The sequence below is a fragment of the Xyrauchen texanus genome, chromosome 24 (genome assembly GCF_025860055.1).
Source record: "Xyrauchen texanus isolate HMW12.3.18 chromosome 24, RBS_HiC_50CHRs, whole genome shotgun sequence".
NCBI classification, from domain to species: domain Eukaryota; kingdom Metazoa; phylum Chordata; class Actinopteri; order Cypriniformes; family Catostomidae; genus Xyrauchen; species Xyrauchen texanus.
This window is the reverse complement of record NC_068299.1, coordinates 37,407,780-37,422,580: the sequence shown is the minus strand read 5'-3', so window position 1 is coordinate 37,422,580 and position 14,801 is coordinate 37,407,780. Positions and strand designations below refer to the sequence as shown.

Below are 14,801 nucleotides of genomic sequence, written 5' to 3'. Positions count from 1 at the left end.
TAAACAATTTTTTATTGATTCACACCGTAAAACAAAACATATATACACAGAATCAATGTTAACCCCCACTATTACCCCTCCCAATCCCACCCTGACCCCAACAACATCACAGTGGTCTCAGATGATATAGATACACGCACACACAAAAATAAATGAATAAAATAAAAAACAACTAGATAAACTAATTAAAATATAATAATAATAATATTCACATATCTATAAATGACGTTTACCTCCATTTCTCCACAAACATGTTGTACCTCCCCATTCTTCTAAATGCCCCTTCCTCAAAGGCCGCCACCCTTACCATCTCCGAGCACAATTCCTAAAAAGAAGGTGCTCTAGCTGACCTCCGGCCCCTTAAAATTATCTGCCTGGCCATCATGACACTGGTTAAGACCAAACTCTTTGCATGTCTACATTCAATGTCGATGACCGCCCCATCGCCAAGATACAGAGTGCCTAATACATCGCACACCAGACTCTGAACCTTTAACCAAAACTTCTGTATTTCAACACCCCCCCAAAAGACATGGGTTATGTCTCCGTCTTCTGATTGGCATCACCAGCAGGTGGGTGTGTCTTTAAGACCAAGCCTATACAATTTAGAGTGGGTCCAACAGAACCCATGTAAAATCTTGAATTTCATAAGGTGCAATTGTTTTGATGTTTATAGTAATACATTGATGCCTCATGACCTTTTCCAAAAGCAGTTATCACCACTCTCATATCTGCTGCTTTAGGGGGGTGTATGCTATTCCCAAAAATAATACAGAGCAAGTGGCGCAGCTGTAAATACCTAAACAAAATCCACCCTGACCAGCAGAAAGGGGACTTATTAATGCATAGTTTGGGGTTTAGCTATAAGCTCAAGGCAACATTTACATAAATATCTGAATTAAAAACTCAAAATATGCACAATAACGGGGTGTGATTAACTTTTCTGGTTAGATTTTTTTTTGGGCTTTGCATTGGCAAACACTTCCTGTTCAATACAGAACCAGGGATGGGCTCTTTCAGGTGAAAGTGACCAATGAGCTAAATGTCTGAGACCAAATGCATAATAACAAAACAAAATCTTGTGTAGGCCTAGCCTACCTTTGTCAATCGGCCTATGCAGCTTACTAAAATGTAATCTGGCGTGCTTACCATTCCAAATGATCCTTCATATGCTATCAAATTGCTTGAAATAAGAGAGGGGGGCATCTATAGGGAGTGACTGTATCAGGTAGTTGAATTTTGGAATACAGTTCATTTTAATAACATTAACCTTCCCAATCATCAATAAACGTATGAAGCCCACATGCCCACATCTTTTGAAAATTGTTTATAGTAAAGGGTCAAAATGAACTCTAACTAAATCAGACAAATTTGCTGGGAATCAAATGTCCAAATATTTAATGCCCTGTTTGGGCCACTGGCAAGCACTTGCAGGGGGCCAACGCTTCACCACACTGGACCTCTCGAATGTATACCTACAAATGCCCTTGCCAGTAAATTCATGCAAATTCCACACTATCACCACATCTAAGGGGCTGAATAATACCTGCATTCAAATACTCATGTCAAAACATTTCAGTGAGATAAAATGATAGGTACGGTTTCTTGGAAACTCACAACGGGCACTTTATAATTAATGAAATATTGTAGAGCTAAACATAATTAGATGAAAATATATTTACTATTGACCTTTCTATGACTTTTTATAATGTTATTAAAGGGATAGTTCACCAAAAATGTAAATTCTCTCATCGTTTACTCACTCTCATGCCATCCCAGATGCATAAGACTTTCTTTCTTCTGCAGAACACAGATGAAAATTGTGACCAAAATTATAGGTCCAAAAGCACAAAGGCAGCATTAAAGTAATCCATATGACTCCAGTGGCTTAATCCATGTGTTCAGAAGCAATATGATAAGTGAGGGAGAGAAACAGATCAATATTTAAATCCTTTTTTACTATAAATCATCACTACCACATTCTTATTTTGTTATTGCCGATTCACATTCTTTATGCATATCACCACCTACTGGGCAGAAATTTTATAGTAAAAAAGGAATTACATTTGAATCTGTTTCTCACCCACACCTGTTTTATCGCTTCTGAAGAAATAGATTTAACCAATGGAGTCTTATGGATTATTTTTATGCTGCCTTTTTAGAGCAACACGTTTCTGGTTACAATTCACTTACATTGTGAGGAGAAAGAACTTCAAACACATCTGGGATGGCATAAGGGTGAGTAAATGATGAGTCTATTTTCATTTTTGGGTGAACCTTGAAATTCCACAACTTTTCTAGGCTTGGAAATCACAATTTTAAAATGCCCTGGTATTTCCAGGCTTTCCATGACCATGGGATCCCTGAATCAGAACATGTAAAAATGTACTATGACTGGGAGACATTCAATTTGAGTGATGCAAAAACACACCAAAGGCAACAGACCAGCAATCTCTCTTGGTTTCTCCCTCCATTGGCTCCATGTTTGCCAAAGGTGTGTCTTTCTGCTTGGAGTCCCACACCTTAACTGCACCCATTTACATGCCCAGGAATGCCATTGTTCAAACCAGCAGACAAATTTACATTCGACAAGGCAATGGCTGTCATGGTGGCAACTTTTTGTGAGTTACAGAATGGCAACCAAGCTCACAGAAGAGAACGGGACAGTCCAAGTGAGTACGTTGATCTACATGATGGGCAATGAGGCGGAAAATATCTACAAATCGTTGGTTTTCAATGAAAGAGAGAAACAAGATGAGTTTGAGACGGTTTTGACAAATTCGATGACTACTTTATACCACAGATCAACGTCATACACAAGAGGGCGCAGTTTCAACAGCGAATTCAAAGGATGGGGGAAAATGTAGGGACATTAATTCATGCACTATACAAAATGTCAGAAAACTGTGACTTTGGCATCAAAAGAAACGAGAACATTAGAAACTTGCTGGTCCTGGCATTTTAGGATGTTGAAAAGCCAACAGCAGTGTCAGCCGATGCCAGCAGTTACGGCTTGGGAGGAGTACTCCTCCAACAAAATGGAGACTGCTGGAAACCAGTCACATACTGCTCGCAAACACTGACAAGCGCTGAATGCAGGTATGCGCAGATCGAGAAAGAATGCCTTGCGGGGGTCTGGGCAAGTAAACTCTACTATCAAATATCTGAGCAGAATGGAGAGTTTTAAGCTCATCATCGACCACAAGCCATTGGTCCCTTTGATAAATTGTAAAGATTTAGACAATGTGCCAATCAGATGCCAGAGACTTTTGCTCAGACTTATGAGATTTGGAGTGACCGCAGAATATGCTCCAGGGAAAACACTTGTAGTAGCAGATAGATTATCGTGGAGCCCACAGAGCAGCAACCCGGACAGCACCACAGAAGCGGACATTAACTGCTATGTTAACACGGTCATTGAAAATGTGGCCGCATCTAAAAAAGTAAAATAGACGTGATTCGAGAAGCAACATAACAAGTTGCAAAGAGTGAAACTCTTAATCAGAACCAGATGGCCTGAGCATGTACTAGATGTACACACCTCTGCAAGAGACTTTCAAGAATTCAACAATGAACTGTCTGAGAGTAATGGCTTGATTATCCCAGGAGACCATATCATAATACCAGAGTCTCTTAGTAAAGAAATGCTAGAACGAATACACGAGGGACATTAGAATTTAACTAAATGTAGAGAGAGCGCAGACATCTGTGTGTTGGCGAGGATTATCCTCTGAACTGAAAAGGAAAATCGAAATATCCTGCCATGAGCATAGAAGGACACAGAGAAAAGAGCCATTGAATCCTACTTCCTTACCTGACAGACCATATCAGCACCTTGGCATGGACCTGTGTGAATAAAAAGGGAAACATTACATGGTGCTTTCTGAATATTATTTTTAGATATTTAGAAATTCTGCACTTACCGACTACAACAGATGAACAAGTTGTAAACAAGCTCAAAGCAACATTTGCCAGATTCGGCATTCCCAAGGTGGTCTTTTCAGGCAATGCCCCACAGTATACGAGTGAAACATTCCAGACATTCAGTCATGAGTTCGACTTTGAGCACGTCACTTCAAGTCTGCAGCATCCATCGGGTAACGGACATGCAAAGCGTTCAGTCCAGACGGCAAAAGCAATCCGGCAGAATGATCCTGTGCTTGCGTTGCAAAGTTCCAGAGCCACTCCAACTTCATCGCTAAGACTGTCTTCTGCACTTCAATAACTGTCTGGTTTGTTTCAGGTACGAAAACGGACATCAGAAGACTACAGAGCACAGTTCGGACTGCTGAGAGGATTATTGGTTGACCCCTGCCCTCCCTTCAAGAACTGTACACTTCCAGGGTGAGGATAAGTGCTGGAAAAATCACTCTGGACCCCACTCACCCAGCCCACTGCCTTTTTGAACTGTTGCCTTCTGGCCGACGCTTCAGAGCTCTGAGCACCAGAAACGTCAGACACAGGAACAGTTTTTTCCTCAGGCTATCCATCTCATGAACAGTTAAAACGGCCCCATTGAGAAATGATTTTGTGCAATACACAGTTAAGTCTATTTATATCTATCCAACATACCATATCTCTTCTGCCATTACATTCTCTTGCTTCTGTATATAACAAATGTGTTGTATATCGTACATTTATATAAATATATATTGTCCTATTGTGTATTTCAGTATATACTTTATTTATTTTATTATCTCTGTCTTGTTGTTGTACAGACAAATTCCTTGTATGTATAAACAGGCAATAAAGATGATTCTGAAAAATTTGATGGGATTTTTACCTCCTGAATCAGACTGTTGCACTTTATATAAATAAAGCCTTTAGTGTATGGAGCCAGAAATCTGACAAAACAATTTGAATTTGAATTGTATAAATTTGAATGATAGACTTTTGAATTTGAATTATAAGTGTGATTTTGCCAAATGAAATATTACGTTGTATTTTAAATAGGTTTGAATTTGAAATTTTTAAACTCCAATCCTGGACATTTAATATTTAACCAAGTTGAATTGATTTTTTTTATGGCACAATTTTATAAATATGTATTTTCAAACATCACATTTTTGGTTCTGAATTCTTACACTGTAAATATTCAGTTTAAAAAAAATAGATGAAGAAGAAATTCAGAACACCAAATTCAATATTCTAAAATTCAAACCGCAGAAATTCAGAGCTACAGAAAGTGGGTCAGAGGTCAAGCTTCCGTGTTCCCCAGGGAAGAGTAGAGGGTCTCAGATAAGTCGAACGGTGCAATAATTCTCTGGCGCGAGCGTGATTCAAAAGATCGCAATTCTGACCATGAAGTGGTTCTTAAAGTTTTATGATTTATATTTTTATGGTTAGCACATTCTCAGCACATGAGACATTTGTCTAAGCCAGGGGTCGGCTCAATTTTAAAGCCGATTTTTAAGTTAACAAGGTTTGAAATTAACACCCGCCAAATGCAGATTTTTCATGCCGAGTATTTTGCTGATGTACCAAGCTTCCACTACTTGTGGAAGGTGACCTGAAAGACTTCTTGGAGTGTTATATTACAAAAAAATTAAGACAAAAACGCGCGTTTGACGAAACGTGATTGTATTTTGAAGAACAGATGAAAGAAAAGCCGCCGATGCGAGTCTGATTTGATATGTGGCTGTGAGCTCTGAGTGCATTGAAAGCGCTTCTCCAACACATGAACATTCATAGAGTTCTCCTTATTCTGATTCTGACATATAACTCAATAATGAATGCAATTCTGCTTCATTCTGTGATCGGAATCCACATCAGATCCAAGTCGGATGTTTTTCAAACACTTGTTGGTGTTTGTAAGTGCGTTTTGAGCTCAAGACATGATCATCACCAGTAGATCATTGAGATGTGTTTGATTTAGCAGGCGTGATTACATTATACGTTAATTTCATGCAAATTGTTGCCTTATTGTAAGGCATTTAATGGCTAATTTACACACTGTTCAGCCACTTGTGAAATGACGTTGAAATGATAATTATAATATAGATAAAGTTAGTTATAATAGCAACGGTTTAAAGGTAAAACAACACGACTTGGCAACCCTGCCTCCAACAATATAGCTGTCCTTTTTATAGCCTGCACTAAATTAACTGCAACTCAGATTTTTTTTTAAAACATACACGAATAAGCCTGTAAAACGTTTGTTTATTTTGGAATCTACTTAATAAAATTTATTTTTTGTTGATAACGAAAAGCGATATATATGGTTCCTGTAATTAGTAATAGCATTTGGCAAGTGTTGGACAGCTCTTACGTCCTTTCTATAACATCATGGCAAACACCACATGTCCATAGTAAACATCTCCTGCGTTGAACTATAGACTTATAAATATAATTTCACCATGGAATCTGCAACAAACATCACAACTGAGGCGACTGCTACTATGGACTGTGATGGAAACACAGAGGTGTTTGAGAAAGTGAAATCAAAGAAGACGCAGAAACGAAAGCGCGATGCGGGTCCAGTGGACATGGAGTCGGACACTGTAGCACCTAAGAGACCCCAGTTCCCACCCATATCAGGAGACCAACTCAAGGTACTGGCGCATACTGAACACTGTATATAAACTCAGTGTAATAATTTGTGGGTTTTAATTATAAAAGAGCCATAGGTAACTCGTTATTCAAGTTCTCCTCGTGTTACCCACATGCGCATGCGCAGTTTTCAGCTGACGGGTCAGTTTTGGTTGGAGTGGTGGTTTGATACGAAAGTGGTCTAATTTCTGTTATTTATGTCACGAGTCTGTAATAAAACGAAGAAAATAATGTATTCTTAATTATTTTTGCAATATTGTACTGATATGTAGATTGCAAGTGGTAAACTCAGTGCTGTGTTATGACAAACAAAACATGTTTAATAAGGACAATCAGTAAATAGTTTAAATCACTATGGATAAAAGCATTTGCTTAATGGCAGGTTTGTTATTAATAATAAAATAATTACATGATTTTATTTAACAGAGACTATGTTTAAAGGAATATTCAGGGTTCAATACAAATTAAGCTGAATCGACAGCATTTGTGACATAATATCGATTACCACAAAAATACATTTCCACCTGTCCCTTCTTTTCTTCTGTGTTTCAGTGAGACACTTACAATGGAAGTGAATGCGGCACTATAAACATTAAAATACTCACTGTTTCAAAAGTATAGCCACAAGACCTAAACAATATGCATTTAAACATGATTTTAGTGTAATAAAAACACTTAGTAAACTTTTCTGTGTAAAGTTATAGACAGTTTTACAACTTTGTTGCCATGACAATGTAATGTCAACAAACCCTAAAGTCCTAAAATGACTGTAACAGTTATGATTTAAACAAATCTACAGCTCAAAAACTACACAAGTTTTAACAGAAGAAAAAAAGTGCTTTTCTAAAATGATAAACTTCAAATTTTTGCCCTTTTAACCCCTCCAAAAATCGGTCCCATTCACTTCCATTGTAAATGCCTCAATGGAAGGGGCATTTAAGTAAATAAGTAAAAGGAGAGGCAAAGCGAAATACATTTTTGTGGTAATCAACCTTATGCCACAAATGCTGTTGACTGAGTTTAACATGTATTGAATTCAAAATATAAGTAAGGTGCCCATTTCTTAGAATGATGTTGTTTTATTTAATTGTATTGCTGTTTTATTTGTAAAATGTGTGAGCATATTCATTATCATTCATTCAATTATTCTGACTGTATGGCCTGTTTGGTTTGTTTCAGGGAGGTGCAGATGAAATGCGTAAAGTGCCTGTGCCTGCTCACCGTTACACACCTTTAAAAGAAAACTGGATGAAGATTTTCACCCCCATAGTAGAAAACCTGCAGCTTCAAGTCCGGTTTAATCTCAAAACAAGAAATGTCGAAATTAAAGTAAGTGAAGATGATTTAAACAAGCTGGATTATGATTTTTTGTCTGTGTCAGGAAATGCATCTAAACTTGCTGTTTAAAGTGTGCAGCACAATGAACTTCTCTTATTTAACAGACATGCAGAGAAACACACGACATTGGTGCCCTCACTAAAGCTTCAGATTTTGTGAAGGCCTTTGTTTTAGGATTTCAGGTAGAGGTGAGTACGAATGACATTTACTTTACAATAGGGCTATGCGATACATTGAATATTCTCAATGCATTCACTATGATCTTGCTGGCTGTATTAAATTAGGCAAGTCAAACCTTTCAAACAGTAGACAGACCCGACATGCCAAACAGCACTGAGGAGGAAAAGAGCAACTATGTGCTAAAAATAAAATAAATCATTACATCACCTTGTCAAAGTTGTTTCACGATTTTACATGAATAAAAGTAACGGTTATATTTTGACTGTTATAGTTTCATATGAAATAATCTAAAGTTAGAATATATTAGACCTCATTTTATATCAACACTGGCAGTTGTAGTTAAAGTTTCAAGATGTGTTTCAGCTAGTATTTATTTTTTCATAAATGCTATAATTTATTATTATTATTATTATTATTCAAGTCTAGCTACACTGACCCAACCATGGTAATGAGGAACATTTCCTCCTGTGTAATATGTTTGTTCTGTTTCAATGATGTCTGAAATTAGTAAACAACGGGATAATAATGCTCATAAGTAAATATGCTCTTCGATTTTTAAAAGGGGAGAGAAAACCTTCTGTTGCTTTCAACAACAAAAATAATGTCACTTGATGCTTGTCCTTTTACTTGAAAACCATGAACAAAACTATGGAAATGAGACTCAGGATATATTAAATACAGGTTTTTACTATGGTGGGTCGCCACTTCATGTCCAATATAAAATCTGTCCTGAAGCAAAACCAGTTGAGAACCACTGAGTTAAATGTACAGACAGAAGCAGTCTACAGTATATGTTAATTATTAATAATCATACGACATTACTTTAAAAGCTCACACAGCTGATGTTATTTTTCATTTAGTAGTTCATTTAACATGCTATAATAACACGCTTTAGTTATGTAACATTGTTAAGGAATTAATGGAAAGGAGGCGGCGAGAACGGGCTTGACAATATAAATAATATTTTAAATTAAGAACTTAAACGAAAAGACACAAACACACAAAGGTGTCGGACAGCTGCCAGTAATCGTTCTCTCTCTGTCCCACCACCGTCCGCAGTCGGTCTTTATGCCTCTCAGAGGCTTGATTAGCCGGATAAGGGGACGGGTGTGTAGAATCACGACCCTGCCCCGCCCTTCGCCCTGTCACAAACATGTTATAGTTACATGCTATTTTTTTTATCATGATTATAATTTTATTTATTATTATAATTCTGTTAGCTTGCTTATTTATTTTATTTATTTAAAAAAGTGGGTAAAATGTTTTTACACATACTTCCATTCAAAAAAATGGTTTCAAGTTTCAACATGAATATATGAAGATGCTATATATCAAAATAAAGATCTGAGCCTCTGCTTTTAGGCATTTTATTTTATCTTCATTTGTTCTTTTTTTATTGCCACTTGAACAGAGGTAGGTTTTGTCAAAAACAACATTTCGGACAAAAAGCTGAGAAAAAGGCATTTTTATCAAACAAGTGCTTTAGTATTAGTATGGTGTTCCACTTCATGTTTGAGACGATCGCAGTCTGTTTCTTTGATCAAAGAGTTGCGTACTCTTTCAAAACATGCGCGCGGGTCTCCTTACCGTATACCACCTAAAATACGGATACCCGGAAAATTCCGTGTTTGGCGGGGAAGCGTTTTTTCATAAAACCCGGAAAATTCTGTGTTTGGCGGGGAAAGAGTTAAGGGTCATTGTAACTGATAATAGTAATTGTGTAATACCATGAAAATCTCATACCGTTGCATACCGTGTACAAATACTTTTTACTGTACTTAAGTACAGTTTTTCATTATTTGTACTTTTGTACTTTCTTTGGACTTTACTTCACAACATTTTGAAGAGAAAATTGATACTTTTACTCCAATAAATTTGTCCAGACCCTTTCATTACTTTTGCGACTGAACACAGCAAAAAAATAACTGTATGTGCATAAATGTATGGAGATTGGCGATTTAGTTATGTCTGATTTGTAAAAGAATGATTTGAGTTGAATCATTTAAATTTGATTCCTTTGAACTGATCAAAAATATTCCAAAAGCGTTCTGAATTATTTGTATTGTGAATCACGAATCTGAATCAAAATTAAGTTAACGTCTGTTGCGTCGCCTGTCACCACTTGGGAAGACAAGAAACTGCTCATGTAAGTTTAAATTAGATTTTTGATTAATTAATTTGAAAAGTTTAGGCTTAAACTATATGAAAGCTGTGAAATGATGATGATGAAGTTATGTAATATCAGTCTCCCGCCCACACACACACATTTACCTTTTACAATTTACCAAGGTGCGACGTGTTTGAATAAATACCAGCGCTCATAAAAATGTCTAACAATATTTATTTGATAAACTAGGGTGTTCTTGGTGGTTGCTAAAATGTTCTCTTTGCTTACTGGGTGGTTGCTTATTGGCCCAAATGAAAAGAGCCCTGTCTCTATTCTGGTCACTAAATATCACTTCGCTCCCTCCTTCAATGTTACAATTTGTTATGGACTGTTTTTTGTTTTTTTAAATCAGATGTCTTATACACATATATTTAACCCACAGCCAGTATAAACACTATTTCAATTATGCTAAACTGCATTCAAGTCCTCCTGGGAAGTTTTTACAAGTTCAGAAGTTGTAATTTTGATGTAATGAGCATTGAAGTGATTTTTGTTGGACAGAATGGTTCAGTTTTGAAGGAAGCATTTTCAGCACCAATGCAACATGTACTGTACATGTATTCACATACACACATCAAGACTGTCACCTCATTTAAACTAGCTAAATGAGTTTTATTTTCTAGCAAGCTTTATTCTTCATCAGTAGGACAAAAAAATTCATTCAATCTAAACTGCACCAGTTTGCTTGATTCTTGCCATGCTCCTTAAATTGACACGCCCCCATCTCAGAAAATCTGCACTCCAAGACAAGCTCACGGGATTTACAACTTTGTGGTGGTGTTCATGTACACTAATCTCATTTGACATTTGAAGCTCTGAAAAGCAAATTAAGGGTGCATTAAATAATCCATATCACTCTAGTGGTTTAATCCATGTCTTCTGAAGAGATCCAGTTTGTTTTGGGTGAAAACAGACCAAAATGTAACTCCTTTTTCACTGAACATCTTGACATCAGTCTCCTTGGTGATCATGATTTCAAACTCGATTACACTTCTGTTAGTGCCATCTAGTGCTCTGCAAATGCGTCAAGCACTAGGAAGTGTAATCAAGCTTGAAATCATGATCTTGCCTTAAGACTGCAATGAGAACATGTACAATGAAAAAGGAGTTATATTTTGGTATGTTCTCACTCAAAACCAACTGAATAAATTCAGAAGACATTGATTAAAACACTGGAGTCATATGGATTGCTTTAATGTTATCATGATCTCTGTTTTGGAGCTCCAAATATCTGGTCACCATTCACTTGCATTGTATGGCCCTACAGAGCTAAGATATACTTCTAAAAATCTTTGTTTGTGTTCAGCTGAATAAAGAAAGTTATACATATCTGGGATGACACAAGAGTGGCGGTGCTCATCGTTTGCTCAGTCAAATCAAATAAGCTGCCATGGGTTTAATTAGCTGTTCCTTAATTTATGCGATTTACTTGTAATTTTGATACTTAATTAAAATTAAAATCAGTTACGTTAATACTTTTACTTCAGTTCATGAAGGTATCTTTCACACAAACATCCTTGCTTGTGACTTTTGTTTGAAGAAAACAAAATAAATAATTCTGTTACCAAAAAGAAAATGTATTGAACCTGGAATAATCCTTTAAAAGCAGAAATAAGAAAGGGGCAATGAAAGTTTAGCTCAATCGACAGCATTTGTCATAATTTTGATTAGCACAAAAATACATTTCAACTTGTTCCTCCTTTTCTTTAAAAAAGCAAAAATCAAAGTTAAAGCGAGACACTTACGATGGAAAAATTGTGCTAGTTCAAAAACACGCTAATATATAATATGGTGGGTTAGAGGAATAGAAAATGAGACTTGCTGTATGAGGAAATATTGTATCTATAGACACAAAATTTTCTCGAATTCGTAATATCAGCATTTTGAATAATGTCCTCCCTGAAATATGTCCCTAACAACTTTCAAACCAACCCTACGCCCTTGCCTCTCTTCATTCTTTTGTTTGTATTCTGCCTTTTAACACTCTTTCATACACCCATATTTGCAGTTAGCAAATAGCTCAGGGTGTATAGCATGTTAGCTCATTAGCTCCATAAATTCAGAATGTAAACAAGATAATTTATACGATCTACTGCATATATATTACTTTAAATCATCATTGAGTAGTTAAACACTGTTCTCGTGTGAATTCTACTCATAAAATGAGGCATGGATTCATTGATAAAACATTTTAATGTCACATTAGTTGATATTTTACATGTAGTCTTGAGCATCCTCATATTAAAAGCATTTGGCAAGGAGAACATGACGATGTTTAGTTGTGTCAATATTTTTGAACACAGCACTACTTGAACCTAACTAATCTCACCAAGAAATTTTAACCAGATGCACACAGCCGCCCGCAGTCACGTGTCGCAAGCACTCTTCTTGCATACATGAGTGCTCGAAAACAGCTGCCACCAAACAGCACATGTGCACTGAATTGAGGCTGTATTTGGTGTTATCGATAAGACCAGTATTATTCATTTGTATACATTAATTAAAGGTGCACTCAGTATTATTTTCTCATTAAAAAAGTTTTACTCCTAAAGAAATGAATTGTAATTTTGAAACATATGTATAAAATCACAACAGATCACATGAGATGAGGACTCGTATCTGTAACCTTATAAAAGCTTTTTGTGAGCTGAAATGTCACCTGAGTATCTTGACAAACTGACAGCTAGAATGTCAAGGATCTGCAAAGCTGTCTTTGCTGCACGTGGAGGATTTTTTGATTAGAAATCTATGAAGTAGTTTAAGAAGTTCTGAACATTTTGTTCAAATTGTAATAGTAATCTTTCATGTTATTAATGTCCTGACTAAACATTGTGATCAGTTGAATGCCCCTTTGGTGAATAAAAGTACTATTTTATATCCATAAGAGCAAAATCTGTACATTATTCCAAACTTTTGGCCGCCAATGTACGAATTATTGCTACTTATTACCATTTAATTGTTTTATTGGTGCATAAAACGAATCATTACATGGCTGTCCAGAACATTTGATTCTGATTGGACAATGGCGCCATCTAGTGGTCTGATGTGTGTCAAGTATATTCAAAATTAATAATTTAAACTCAAATCAATGTTTCATGTGCATTTATTTATTTGGCAAGTATTCTTGTAATAAAATACATAATGAGCAGTGAGACATTCATTAATTACAACAGAACTCCGATTCAAACCAGAAGTGGATTTCAGCTGTTCAGCGTTTTGAGAGCAAGTGTAAAATAATGAGATGTAGTCCAAAGATCACCAAAAGGTGGTACATTTTTAAAAAAATTTTTTATTTTTGCTATATCGCCCAGCACTATTTTTCAATAATGTATTATTCTTAATCAGATTTCGTCAAGCAATGCATAACAAATGTTAACCTGTGTTAACCCATAGGATGCACTGGCACTGATCAGATTAGATGAACTGTTTTTGGAAACATTTGATGTCACAGATGGTAAGTCATTATTAACGTTGTTAAACCATTTTGTAAAAGTGACTTTGTCTCCATCACTAATTTGTGTGTTTGCAGTTAAACCTCTGAAAGGAGATCACTTATCCAGAGCCATTGGCAGGATAGCTGGCAAAGGAGGCAAAACAAAATTCACTATTGAGAATGTGACAAAAACAAGGATTGTGCTCGCAGACACGTGAGTCTATTTCAAAGATGAAAATGCATGTTATATCTAATAAAGAATTCATTCAGAAAAACACTCGATTATCTGATTGCTTGTTCTGGCAATTCTATCTGGTTAATGTTTTCAACCTAAAATATTCTATTTCTTAATTTCACTTTAAATTTGGAATACAGAGTTATTCTCTTTTATTTTGGTTCTTTACAGGAAGGTTCATATATTGGGATCTTTCCAGAATATCAAAATGGCACGGACAGCAATATGCAACCTCATTCTCGGTTAGTGAAAGACAAAATTCTTAACTTGTGTTTCTGAATAAATAATAGGAATTTATTCTGATTTGTCATTTCCAACAGGGAGTCCTCCATCAAAAGTATATGGCAACATTCGGGCCGTGGCGAGCCGTGCAGCTGAGAGATTCTAACATATGAAGATCTACAAAAATACACAGCTCACGGGCATGTCTCCAATTGTTGCTGTTAATATACAAAGTTGTTGCCACATTGGCATGAATTGTGTCTATGATTTGTCTGGTGATTGATTTGAGCACCAGTGGGCTGCTATTGTTTGACCAATTCCTCAAGTCAATGGATATTCTCTGATCCTTAAAATAAACACCACATCAGCAGAAATGAGACACACTTTGGATCCAGTAATTAATATCAAGGATTAAATGTGTATTGTTTCCATACAGTATCAAGTAGTCCATATATCCCACAGTAATTAATATGATGCATTATGCAGAATTCCAAAACTGGCATGTAATGTGTCGTCTTATGCATGTGATCCCATTTCATTCTCCAAAAGAAGACACAGGTTGCAGATAAATATTTTATTCTTATTAAAACATGAATACCTTTTATATGATTTAAAGATACATAGTTACTAAACAAAGAGCCAAATGATGTCACCTGAATATAGTATGTGGTTTGAAT

General features: G+C 36.2%; 1 protein-coding gene across 1 annotated transcript; it reads left to right on the top strand.

Moving 5' to 3' along the window:
• Positions 1–6,277: 6,277 nt before the first annotated feature.
• LOC127617456 (RNA-binding protein PNO1-like) lies at positions 6,278–14,728 on the top strand. Its single transcript, XM_052089427.1, has 7 exons — positions 6,278–6,551; positions 7,729–7,878; positions 7,992–8,075; positions 13,628–13,688; positions 13,764–13,881; positions 14,074–14,144; positions 14,223–14,728. Exons 1-7 carry the CDS (start codon positions 6,357–6,359, stop codon positions 14,288–14,290), a joined length of 747 nt encoding a protein of 248 aa, XP_051945387.1. The 5' UTR covers positions 6,278–6,356; the 3' UTR covers positions 14,291–14,728.
• Positions 14,729–14,801: the final 73 nt, after the last annotated feature.